Source organism: Scyliorhinus torazame, unplaced genomic scaffold (assembly GCF_047496885.1).
Source record: "Scyliorhinus torazame isolate Kashiwa2021f unplaced genomic scaffold, sScyTor2.1 scaffold_662, whole genome shotgun sequence".
Lineage (NCBI taxonomy): Eukaryota > Metazoa > Chordata > Chondrichthyes > Carcharhiniformes > Scyliorhinidae > Scyliorhinus > Scyliorhinus torazame.
Window position 1 is genome coordinate 7,773 of NW_027308389.1, and position 12,704 is coordinate 20,476.

General features: G+C 47.0%; 1 protein-coding gene across 1 annotated transcript in view; it reads left to right on the top strand.

The window, feature by feature from the left end:
• Positions 1-2,351: 2,351 nt before the first annotated feature.
• Positions 2,352-12,704, top strand: part of LOC140406575 (laminin subunit alpha-4-like) — a gene marked incomplete at its 3' end in the record, with an annotated part of 100,665 nt that continues 90,312 nt past the window's right edge. The window contains exons 1-4 of the mRNA XM_072494575.1: positions 2,352-2,646; positions 3,729-3,815; positions 5,869-6,020; positions 8,870-8,980. Of these exons, the coding sequence (XP_072350676.1) occupies positions 2,367-2,646; positions 3,729-3,815; positions 5,869-6,020; positions 8,870-8,980 (630 nt within the window). The remainder of the gene's footprint in view (positions 2,647-3,728; positions 3,816-5,868; positions 6,021-8,869; positions 8,981-12,704) is intronic.

Below are 12,704 nucleotides of genomic sequence, written 5' to 3' on the forward strand. Positions count from 1 at the left end.
TGGGCGGAGCCAGAGGCGGAGTCCCCAGGGTTCCAAGCCTGGTCTTAAAGGGGACATCACCTTACATGATGATAAGGCAGTAAACCGTTCATCACAAGCCCCTAGTCGCCACAGTCCGGCACCTGTTCAGGGAGGCGGTACGGGAATTGAACCACGCTGCTGGCATTGTTCTGCATTATTTAGCCAACTGTGCTAATCCAGCCCTAGTATGCATGATGCCAGTATCTGAGTTAGTGGCTGTGTGTACAAGACTGACTAATGGTTTAATCATCATTAGTCTCTTCTGCTTCCACTTCTTGCTTCTGCATCACTGCTGAGCTAGGTGGTAGTTTTGGCTATCTAACTGGAGGGAGACACAAGCGTCGGTTTGTGGAAAGGAAGAGATGTATGATTATACCATGTTCCGATAGGGGATCAGCAGAGATTGAGGAATAAGGCAGAAGTGAGATATGAGAAGGAGCTTACCATCTCATCATCAGTGGTTTCAGCCTGCTGCTGGCCATAGCCTCAGTCATAGACACTTTAATGATGATGAGCAGCAATCTGCCACTGAGGTAAGAACAGTCTCCCTAACAGCACTATAAGTATACTTACACCAAATGGACTGCAGCGGTTCAAGACAGCGGCTCACCAACACCTTCTCAAGGGCAATTAGGGATGGGCAATACATGCTGGTCTAGCCAGCGAAGCCCACGTCGCATGAACGAAGTAAAAAAAAACTGTTGCCCACCAATTAATTTTTGTTGCCTTTGATTCTGCACCACACTGACAGGCAAGGGAGAGGAAAATGGGTCAGTGAGTGTAGTGCAATGTTTGGGTATTGTGTCTTTCATGATGAATGGCTGCCAGTGTGTACAGGCAGAGAGGTCTTGGTATGAGGCTGGCAGCAAAGCCTGCAACCTTCTGTTGACCTCTAGAACAAGGCCTCCAATGTTGCATTGGAGGCCATCCTCTTCCATTCCGACATCTCCTTCAGGTCAAAGTCACATCTGCAGAGAATTTCATCATCTGCTCCAGCCAAAGTTCCATCCCACACCCCATCCCCCACCCACCAACTTTTAAGAGGTACCAGCTTGCTATTCTCTCCCGAATTTGCACCCACTACTCCGGGATGTAGCCACAGAACTGTATGCCTAGCTGGCTGGCCGTGTGCTTCATTCATGCAAATAAACAGGCAGAATGAACAGGCATGCTGCCTGTATCGAAATGAACAAACGCATGTTAACTGTGCATCACGGTCCGTGCACCCATTTCCAGGCCATATCCTATTCCCCCCACGGTCTTATTGTTTTATAAATTATGAAAAAAATGAATCAGGAAATGACCTGCACAAAATCACTGATAATGTTTTTGTGTAAATCTGGCTCAAGTTAATAAATTTTAAGTTAATAAAGGTTGGTGGGATTCTCCGGTCTGCCAGCCGCGTTTTTCTGGGTGGCACACCCTCACCAGCAGCAGGATTCCCCCTTCTCACCACCTGCCAAAGGGATTTCCCATTGTGGCCTCCCCACACTGCAGTAAACCTGTGGGCCTGGGGTGCGCTGCTGGCGCAATGGAAAGTCCCGCTGGCGGAGAATCCAGCAATAGATTTCAATAATATTAATAATCTTTATTGCCACATGTAGGCTTACATTAACACTGCAATGAAGTTACTGTGAAAATCCCCTAGTCGCCACATTCCGGCACCTGTTCGGGTACACTGAGGGAGAATTCAGAATATCCAAATTACCTAATAGCACGTCTTTCGGGACTTGTGGGAGGAAACCGGAGTTCCCAGAGGAAACACACGCGTACAGGGGGAGAACATGCAGACAGTGACCCAAGCTGGGAATCGAATCTGGGACCCTGGCACTGTGAAGCAATAGTGTTAACCACTATGCTACCGTGCTGACCTCGCTAGAGTTTAGAAGGGTAGGAGGCGATTTGGGCAAAACATTTAAGATCCTGAGGGATATTGACAGGATGGATGTGGAGAGTATGTTTCCTCATGTTGGAGAATCTAGAACCAGGGGTCACTGTTTTAAAATTAAGGGGTCACTCATTTGAGACAGATATAAAGAACAAGGAACAAGAACAAAGAAAAGTACAGCACAGGAACAGGCCCTTCGGCCCTCCAAACCTGCGCCGACCATGCTGCCTGTCTAAACTAAAATCTTCTGCACTTCCGGGGTCCGTATAAATGAGGAGATATTTTTTCTCTCAGAGGGTCATGAGTCTCTGGAACTCTCCTCTTCAAAAGGCAGTGGAAGAAGAGTCTTTGAATATTTTCAAGGCAGAGGTAGATAAATTCTTGACGAACAAGAGGGTGAAAGGTAGGCGGGAATGTTGGGTTGAAGTTACGATCAGATCAGCCATACTCTTATTGAATGACGGAGCAGGCTCGAGGGGCGATGGGCTACTTCCTGCTCCTTTGGCTAAGTACATTATTATTTTCAATTGTTTTATATTGTATTCCTTTTTTACAGATTGGTTACTATGGATACAGCAGTTGTTCTGGATGTTTGAGATGCGAATGTGCTCTGGCTTCCAAGGATGAATATTGTGACCCTCTGAGTGGACAATGTCAATGCTTACCCGGAGTCACAGGAAAACTGTGTGACCGCTGTCTGTATGGGTTCTGGAACTATGGACTAAATGGGTGCCAGAGTAAGTTAATTCCATCACATTTATCGGAAAGAGAGAAAGAGAAAGGCTTTAGTGACAATATCAAGCAACAAAGAAAACAAGAGGGTGAAGGAAGTTTAAAAAAAAAGGAGAAAGGAAAGAATTTAAAGTGAGCACTCTTTTTGTGGCAGCTCAAAAACAACACATTGTGTGAAGCAGGTTGAGACATCATGGGCGAGATTCTCCAACCCCCCCGCCGGGTCGGAGAATTGCCGGGAGCTGGCGTGAATCCCGCCCCCGGCGGCTGCCGAATTCTCCGGCACCGGATATTCGGCAGGGGCGGGAATCGCGCCGCGCCGGTTGGCGGGCCCCCCCCCGGTGATTCTCCGGCCCGGATGGGCCGAAGTCCCGCTGCTGGAATGCCTGTCCCGCCGGCGTGGATTAAACCACCTCTCTTACCGGCGGGACAAGGTGGCACGGGCGGGCTCCGGGGTCCAGGGGGGGGGCGCGGGGCGATCTGGCCCCCGGGGGGTGCCCCCACGGTGGCCTGGCCCGCGATCGGGGCCCACCGATCCGTGGGCGGGCCTGTGCCATGGGGGCACTCTTTTCCTTCCGCCTTCGCCACGGTCTCCACCATGGCGGAGGTGGAAGAGACCCCCTCCACTGCGCATGCGCGGGGATGCCGTGAGCGGCCGCTGACGCTCCCGCGCATGCGCCGCCCGGCAAAGTCAGTTTTGCGCCAGCTGGCGGGGCTCCAAAGGCCTTTCCAGCCAGCTGCCAGGGCGGAAATCAGTCCGGCGCGGGCCTAGCCCCTCAAGGTTAGGGCTCGGCCCCTCAAGATGCGGAGGATTCTGCACCTTTGGGGCGGCGCGATGCCGGACTGATGCGCGCTGTTTTTGGCACCAGTCGGTGGACATCGTGCCGATTGCGAAGAATCCCGCCCCTTAATCTGATAACACAGTGTGTGGTTGCAAGCAGTATTATTAATTCGTACAGAAATAGACCTTAGTATTTTTCGCTGTGCTGTTTAATAAAGATGTTGCATGCATTTCATAGTTCAAACTCATCAAGTCTAGAAACATGAGCTATAATTTCAGAAGTTCACTTGTTTCCCTCACCTGCAGGGTGCAAATGTGAAGGGCACTGTGACAGTGAGACAGGAGAATGTTTGTCAGCACCCACTGAGCCCCCAACCGACTGCTCTGTTGTCAGTAAGTATCTTCATGCAACTTAAGCCTGACAGCAATAATTCCAGGTGTCTCCACTGAACCCAGGTTGTGATTTCCCACAACTTTGTTGTTAAAATAGGATAATGCATGACATCCTACAGGCAATGGTGACCTTAAATACAACAATGTGCCTCCCTTTTCCAGCAAATTATGTTGGCTTTGCCCGTACAAGACTGATCCACCAATCATGTGGTTTGCAGCGCACTCCAACGCATGATATGATTATCCGAACATTTATCTACACTTGAAATTCAAATAGCATGTTCCTGGCTCCTCTCCCACCCCCCACCAACATTAAAAACCCACCAGTAGGGGACCATGAAATTCTGCCCTTGTGTGTTGTCATGTGAGCTCTGCATTATACTAGTGCATAACATTCAGACTTATCAAGTGCTTGCAATGTTTAGTAACTAATTTAGCTGGATTTTTTATGATTTAGCATATCATTAGGACTCATCAATTACAAATAGTCATATAATTTATATTAACTAATTAATAATACATGTGAATCATGAAAAGATTTAGGGTGACATCTGATCCGTATGGATATTTTTCTTTGGTGGGGAGTTAAAGATCTTTGAGTAGATTTATTGTCTGTCCAAATCAGAGCAACGCAGGATTAATTGCTAAGATCAGACTAGTCATATTTTTGAACAATATAAAATAGATGGGATTTTAAATAATTTATTCAACTTTTTGTTCTTACTCCTTTTCCTGTTGTAGGCATCTTCCACTATCGTGCCCATTATCCAGACATGTTTTGAGTCAGTGTGGCCAGGCTTCTCAATTATAGTAGCCTTAGAGGAAACCCCAACCTTGTTCTCACTTGGTGTCACCCAATAATTATTCCCTTCCTAGCAATGAAGACTGGGTAACCTGGCTGATTTTCCCCTGTCTAATCAGGGTAAACAGAATTATTGTGGGGCTGTGGTTTGCATCTCTACCTGTTAGCCAGAAGTTCTGCATTTGAGTACAGTCCCAAGATTTGATGGACACAGAATGTGGTGGTCATAGCATGGCCAAACATGTTGATTATCAACATCTAAATTCTTCCAATACCCAAATCACAGGCAGTAAGCGTGAGACATTTTCCTGTTGTCATCTGCAAAAGGCAACAGCAAACCACTACAGTACCTTGCCAAGCATGACCATGGACCAACACAGTGCTATGGTACAATGGTTAGCAGTGCTGTCTTATAGCTCCAAGGACCAGGTCTTGGGTGACTGTCTGTATAGAGTTAGCATTTTCTCCCTATGTCTGCTTGGGTTTCCTCTGGGTGCTCCGGTTTCCACCCACAATCCAAAGATTTGCAGGTTAGGTGGACTGACCATGATATATTGTCCATTAGTGACCAAAAGCTTAAGTGGGGTTACTGGGTTACAGGGATAGGGTGGGGGTGTGGGCTAAAGTAGGGTGCTCTGTCCAAGGGCCGGTGCAGACTCGATGGGGCAAATGGCCTTCTTCTGCACTGTAGGGACTCTATGATTCCAAGACAGAGAATCAGGGTTGCAGAACCCAATTGGATTGCATAGGATATAAAAACACAGAAACAGGCCATTTAGCCCAACAAGTCTATGCCAGTGTTCATGCACAATTCAAGCCTCCTCCCACATTTTCAAATCGAAAATCGGCCATTGTAACCCACCATTCCCTTCTCCCTCAGGTGATTGTATATTTTCCCCTTAAATGCATCCACCCTGCTTGCTTTAACCTCTCCCTATGGTGGCAAGTTCCATATTTTTACCACTGTTTGGGTGAAGATGTTTTCTTCTGAATTCCTATTGGATATCTTGGTGAATATCATACGTTGGTGGCCTCAGTTTAAGCTCTCTCAAAAAACCTTTCATAGTTTTAAAGACCTGTCAAATTACCTCTTAAACTTCTTGTAAGCTCAGCATTTCTTGTCACCCCCCCCCCCATTTGACCCTCGAGTTCCATCACCTTTGAAAGTCAAGCTGCAAGGCCCGGTGCTGTTCCTGATGACACTTTAAAATATTTGCCTCTAATCCTACATCTGTTCTATTATTTCACTAGGATGTGACAAATGTATCTGGGACTTAATTGAAGACCTAAAATTATCGGGATCATCACTGGAAGAAGCTAAGTCCAGTGTTCTAAATGTTATTACTGGAGATGCCATTAATAACCGCTTGGAAAAAATCAATTTCACAGCAATCCACTTCAATGTGAGTGCTAATAATAATAGTCAACTACATTTGGGACTCTCAATGAATTGTTTTCATAATTTTTATATTTTTTGTCCCAATTACATATTTTACTGCCGATGAATGAGTGAGGAAGGAAATAAACTTTAAACATAGACATATAATTGTGGAAAATGTTTACATTTTTCCATCAGATAGAATTTTTCTTGTCTTAGCAGATAGTTTTGGACAACTTTTATTTGGAACAGTTAGATTGAGACAGAGAAGAGCAAAAGTTAAGGGAAATGGTGCGATCAACTGCGTTCAGTATAATTCACTCACTCCTTGAGGATCGACGATTGCTAACCATGGCTCTTCATGCATCTCTATGTTGTGATATAACCTTGGGCAAGGGAAGGGGGCAGCTCACAAGAATTACCTGAGCTGATGTAGAAACTGAACCCATGCTAATGGTGGTATCACACTTTAGCCAACGTAGCTAATTGGCCCCTCACAACATAATTAAGCTGCGCAATGAAAAGTAGCAAACTTGTGTGCATTTTTCTTACAAATACAGGTCATCTACAGAACACAACTTGCCAATGCATTTCCATTTTACAGAATTCATTAATTATGTGACCAAGAGGATGCCTCTTTTCTCTGGTTCCTAGTTCATTAAATCTATTAGAAATAGCATAAAAACAATTATGCTGGAATCTGAAATAAATACAGAAAATACTGGACAATCACAGCAGGTTTGACAGCATCTGTGCAGAGAGAAGGGAGCTAATGTTTCGAGTCTGGATGACTTTGACAAAGAGTCATCCGGATTCGAAACATTAGCTCCCTTCCCTCTGCACAGATGCTGTCAAACCTGCTGAGATTTTCTGTTTTTGTATTAGATAAAGCAGTTGGGGTGAAGGGGATTAAAGGATATGGGGGGAAGATGAGATCAGGCTATTGAGTTGGATGCTCAATCACTATCATAATGAATGGCAGAGCAGGCTTGAAGTGTCGAATGGCCTCCTCCTGCTCCTACTTTCTATGATTCTTTGTTTCTATTATTATATGTGAATTTGCCCAAACCTACGATACTTTTGGCTCCCAAAATGTCCTTTTCATTAGCTTCCTGCACTGACCCATCCAGGTTTGTGAAGACAATTGTGCAGATTGGCAGGCACCCATTTCACGTACCACTACAAATGCCCAATTTCCTCACTCATGCTCCTGGAAGCTCCAGTGCCTGGTTGCTAATATAGGGATGTGGGGGTGCAGGTGTGGGTGGGGACGTGTGCTCGGTGAGGTGCATGGGCAGGGATGCCCAGACCCAATCTGGAGACCTTATACAGGCTCCTTTCCAACACAAGGATGTCCATAATCCTACAAGATCCTAAGGATGGGATTCTCCCATCCTCCCATCCCAACGCGAGTTTTCCGGCAGCAGATGTGGCTCATCATTGCCTGCTGGCGGGATCTTCTAGTCCTGCCACTGGGCAGGATTCTCTGTTTAGAAGACTAAGGTGTTGACGCCAGGACTGAATTGTGTGTGGTTTGTGTTCCCGTGGGGGGCGCTATTTGGTAAGAGAGTCAGGACATGCAAATGGGTGAGCACTCTGCCAGAGCGAATTGAGAGCAATTCCCAGCCCAGCAGACATTGTAACCACTGGGTCTGGCGGTATTGCTAAAGATCCTGGCAGCTTGAGCTGTTTTTAAGCACTCTACTTACCACACACTCACTGCAGCCACCAAGATGGCTCACAGAAGACCTGCACCCCCCCCCCCCCCCACCCCCCACCCCCTCCCCCTGCCCCAGGTTCGGGAGTCCAAGGTGGACCCCTAGCTCCATTCCAGTGAGGAGTAGAGAGAGAGACCTTGGGCGTCACACTCCGACCCCCCCGCCGGGTCGGAGAATGGCCGTTGGCCGCCGTGAATCCCGCCCCCGCCCCCGCCGAAGTCTCCGGTACCGGAGATTGGGCGGGGGCGGGAATCGGGCCGCGCAGGTTGGCGGGACCCCCCGCTCAACTCTCCGGCCCGGATGGGCCGAAGTCCCGCCCAGAAATTGCCTGTCCCGCCGGCGTAAATCAAAGCTGGTATTTACCAGTGGGACAAGGCGGCGTGGGCGGGCTCCGGGATCCTGGGGGGGGACGCGGGGCGATCTGACTCCGGGGGTGCCCCCACGGTGGCCTGGCCCGCGATCGGGGCCCACCGATCCGCGGGCGGGCCTGTGCCGTGGGGGCACTCTTTCCCTTCCGCCTCCGCCACGGCCTCCACCATGGCGGAGGCGGAAGAGACTCTCCCCACTGCGCATGCGCGGGAAACTGTCGGCTGCCGCTGACGCTCCCGTGCATGTGCCGCATTTCCGCGCCAGCTGGCGGGGCAACAAATGCCATTTCCGCCAGCTGGCGGGGCGGAAATCCCTCCGGCGTCGGCCTAGCCCCTCAATGTTGGGGCTCGGCCCCCAAAGATGCGGAGTATTCCGCACCTTTGGGCCGGCGCGATGCCCGTCTGATTGGCGCCGTTTTTGGCGCCAATCGGCGGACATCGCGCCGTTGGGGGAGAATTTCGCCCCTGCTTCCCCAGGGTGGGCCACAAACTGAAGCCTTGCCTCCTGAATATAGCCTGGGCCAGTCGTCACTGCTAAGCTCACCAGGTTGAGACAGCTGGTGATATGGAAGGGCTAAGGTCACTAGTGAGGCCTCTGAACTGAGATCAAGGTTAAACAATGTTCAGTCCTCTTTCAGCAGAGTTTCTCAGTGGCCACATTGCTTGTAACCATTGATGCATCTATTTCATCTGAACAGCAACCAGATTTAAAAGTTTCCAATTAAACCTAAAGTTATAATGTTTCTAGCTTAGTACCAACCTATTTATGATACATTCTTACAATGTAGACCCAGATTGCAGAGATGAGATTACAATTAAAATCGCAGAAATTTAAGACAGAAGATATTGAAGCAGCAATCATGAACCTCGTTTTTGATCTCAACATGTTGTCTGAAAAGGTGAGTACCTTTGATTTGACTTGAAGAGAATTTATTTTGTTGTTCAGGTGACATATCTTGTTAAGTTTATAGGTCTTACTAATTAACTTCATTTCAAATAATACATTGTTATAATTCATTAAATACTCATCTTTCCTCATTTTCACTCACGTCTATTCAATAATTTGGAGAATTAGTCACAGCTCTAGTCTTTGTAAACTTATTGAAAATTAATATTGTATAGGTACCTCATGCTTGCTTCTCAGTAACATTCTGTAAACTTGGGTGATGCAGCCCCAGTGAGCACCCTGTGCTCACCACTCACAGCAGAGAAGCTGAACATGGGTTCTGAAAAGGGTTCCACTCCATTAAAATGCAGATTGAGTGCAACTATGCTGGGACCACCATGTCAGTGAATGTATGGTGGTTTGGCAGCAGCCACAATATCTTTACCCTTTGGCAGTCTGTCAACTTGGACTGCGCAGAAGTAAGGGCTCCTTTCTCTCCTCTGCCACCAGCAGATGAGGACAATGTGTCTACAGTGAGAACCATGTCACTACCAAGAACAAGAAGAATCAATCCATTGACTTTCTCTGCCAAGGCAACTTTGAATGGCCCTATCAGCAGAGCATCTCTCCAAAATTATGCGGTGTGTTGCATCCTCTATATGCTCACTACTATGAGGGTGCAGCCTTTATCACCTTACTTGTAGAGGCTATCTCAGGAGGAAGCATGTCAGATCACATCACCCTGGATGGGCTACCAGTGTATACCTAATTAAACTGAGATTCCCTTCAGACATCAATTCCCCAACTTTCAATCCAGCTGCCATGGATCAGCACAGCATCCTCTCGGTCAAAATCCAGCAATAAAAACCTCCAACAAAATAATTTTCCATAGTAACTTTAGCTAACAACATATTTAGAACTCACTTGGGACCGTGCCCTCCTTTGTCGAAAAAAATATATGTCCTTTTCCCCTGGCTTGACTACAGCCCACTTGTGTCCGCTGGATTTTCACATGCTGACTCAATGCTGGCCATTAAGGTAAGCACTATGGGTGTCAGATTAAGCGATGATGGCTCTTCCTCAAAAGTCTGTAGCAGTTCTTGTCTTTTCACATGAAACTTCAGTGACTGTCCAGTTCTTGGGTATCTGAAAGCAGATAAAGAAGAGGATCAGGCTGAGGAAAGTGGAATGAGTTGGAAAGAAAGACATCCTAAATTATATGATCTGCAGCTTATACTTCATGCCAAATCAGAATGAGTATGAGGGGATATTTAAATAGAACCATAACACAGGAACATAAACATATTCTTGAATGTTCTCAGCATCACAGGTTGCAATAGCCTTTTTCATAGCCACCCATGATGATGAGTACAATCTCCCCCAGTGGACTTAGGTGCCTATCGCTTTCACATTTAAGTCTAGTCCCTTGAAGAATAACACTGAATGTGTTGCACTATGTTGGGTGATGTATCTGTCATAGCTGAATAGTGAGAGGGATGTAGAGGCTGCAGGAAGTGGGTATGGGTCTGGCCTTGTTGTGGTTGTGTGAGGATGAGGTGGTGCATCTGAATTTTAAGCCTGAGATCTTACTGCTAGGTATTGCAGATGAATGAAAGAGGAAAGTGTGTTGCATTGAGTAGTGTGAGTCATTGGTGGTGTGCTTGGTAGAGGATTTCCTGTGAAGAAGCATTCCTGACCTTGGCCACCTCTGTGAGGTCATTGAACTTTTTCTGATTCTGATGCCAGGTCCTCGGGGACAGGGTGTGGAAAGTTGCCTTCCAGAATAGGTACTTCCGTTCCATTCCCAGTGGTGCTTGTGAACCTCCTTGCCTCAGATGCATTTTGGCTCTTTCCTGCTGTCAACTTCCTGGACTAGGGTCTCCAACATTGCATCTGAGAATGTGGAGCTCTCTCTCTTGACTTATTTTATTCTTTCACGAGACAGGAGTATCGCTGGCCTTATTTTTAATTGCATTCTTATTGCCCATCTCTAATTGCCACTGGTAGTGAGCAACGTTCTTGAACTGTTGCAGTACATAGTGGAGTAGTGAACCCCACAGAGCTTTTAGGGAGAGAGTTCCAGGATTATGATGCAGCGACAGTGAAGGAACAGTGATATTGTTCCAAGTCAGGATGATGAGTGACGGAGGAGAACTTGCAGGTGGTAGTGTTCCCATGCACCTGCTCCCCTTGTCCTAAGTGGTAGAGGTCACAGGTTTGGAAGGTACTTTCAAAGGAGCCTTGTAGAGTTGCTGCAGTGCATCTTGTAGATGTTGCACACTACTGCCACCATGCTTTGGTGGTGGAGGGAATGAATATTAGTGGATGGAGTGCCAAGCAACCACCCTGAATAGTGTCAGTTTCTTGAGTGTTGTTGGAGCTGTACTCCTCCAGGCAAGTGGCAAGTATCCTGTCTTGTGCCTTGTAGATGATGGGGAATCAGGACATGAGTTACTCGCCACAGAATTCCCAGCCTCTGACTTGCTCTTTTAGACTCAGTATTAATATGACTGGCCCAGTTCAGTTTCTGCTCAATTGTAACTGGGATGTCAATAGTGGGTGATAGAGCGATGATAATCCCATTGAAAGTCAAGGGGAGATGGTTGGATTCTCATTTGTGGGAGATGTTAAATGCCTGGCGCATCTGTGGCACAAATGTTACTTGTCACTCATCAACCCAAGCCTGAATGTTGTTCAGGTCTGCTAAACCTGTCCATGGATTGCTTCAGTATCTAAGGAATTGCAAATGGTACTGAACACTGTGAAATCATGAGCGAACATCCCCACTTCTGACCTTATGGTAAGGGGAAGATGATGGATGAAGTAGCTAAAGACGGTTGGGCCTGGGACACTTCCTGCAACGATGTCCTGGGATTGAGAAGATTGACATCCAACAACCATAATACTATTCCTTTGTGTTAAGTGTGACGCCAACCAGTGGAGGCTTTTCCCCCTGATTCCCATTGACTTCGGTTTTACCAGTGACCCCCAATACCATACTCAATCAAGTGCTGCCTTGATGTTAAGGGCAGTCACTCGCCTCACCTCTTTAGTTCAGCTCTTGTGTCCATGTTAGAACAATGCTTTAATGAGGTCAGGAGCTGAGTGGCCCTGGCAAATGTAGGCTTACATTAACACTGCAATGAAGTTACTGTGAATAGCCCCTAGTCGCCACATTAGTGAGCAGGCTATTGCTGAGCAAGTGCTACTTGATAGCAATTGAAGACATCTTCCTTCATTTTTCTGATGAGAGAGATTCAATTAATGGGGCGGTAATTGGCCAGGTTAGATTTTTCCTGCCTTTTTTTAACAAGTTGTAGTGGAACAGCTTGGTGAGGGGTGCGGCAAGTTCTGGAGCACAAGTCTCCAGAACTATTACTGGAATATTGTCAGGGTCCGTAGCCTTTGCAGTGTCCGGTGCCTTCAGCTGTTTCTTGATATCACGTGGAGTGAATCGAATTGACTGAAGACTGACATCTGTGATGCTGGGGCTCTCATGAGGAGTCCAAGATAGATCTGGCATTTCTGGCGAAAGATTGTTGCAAATTCATCAATCTTGTCTTTTTCACTGGTGTGCTGGGCTTCCCCATCTTTAAGAATGGGGATATTTCTGGTCTTTCTTTCTCTTGTCCACCAAAGTCCACCAAAATTTATAACTCGATGTGACAGGACTACGGAGCTTAGACCTGATCCATTGGTTGTGGGATCGCTTAGCTACAAGTCTTGGACGCTGCTTT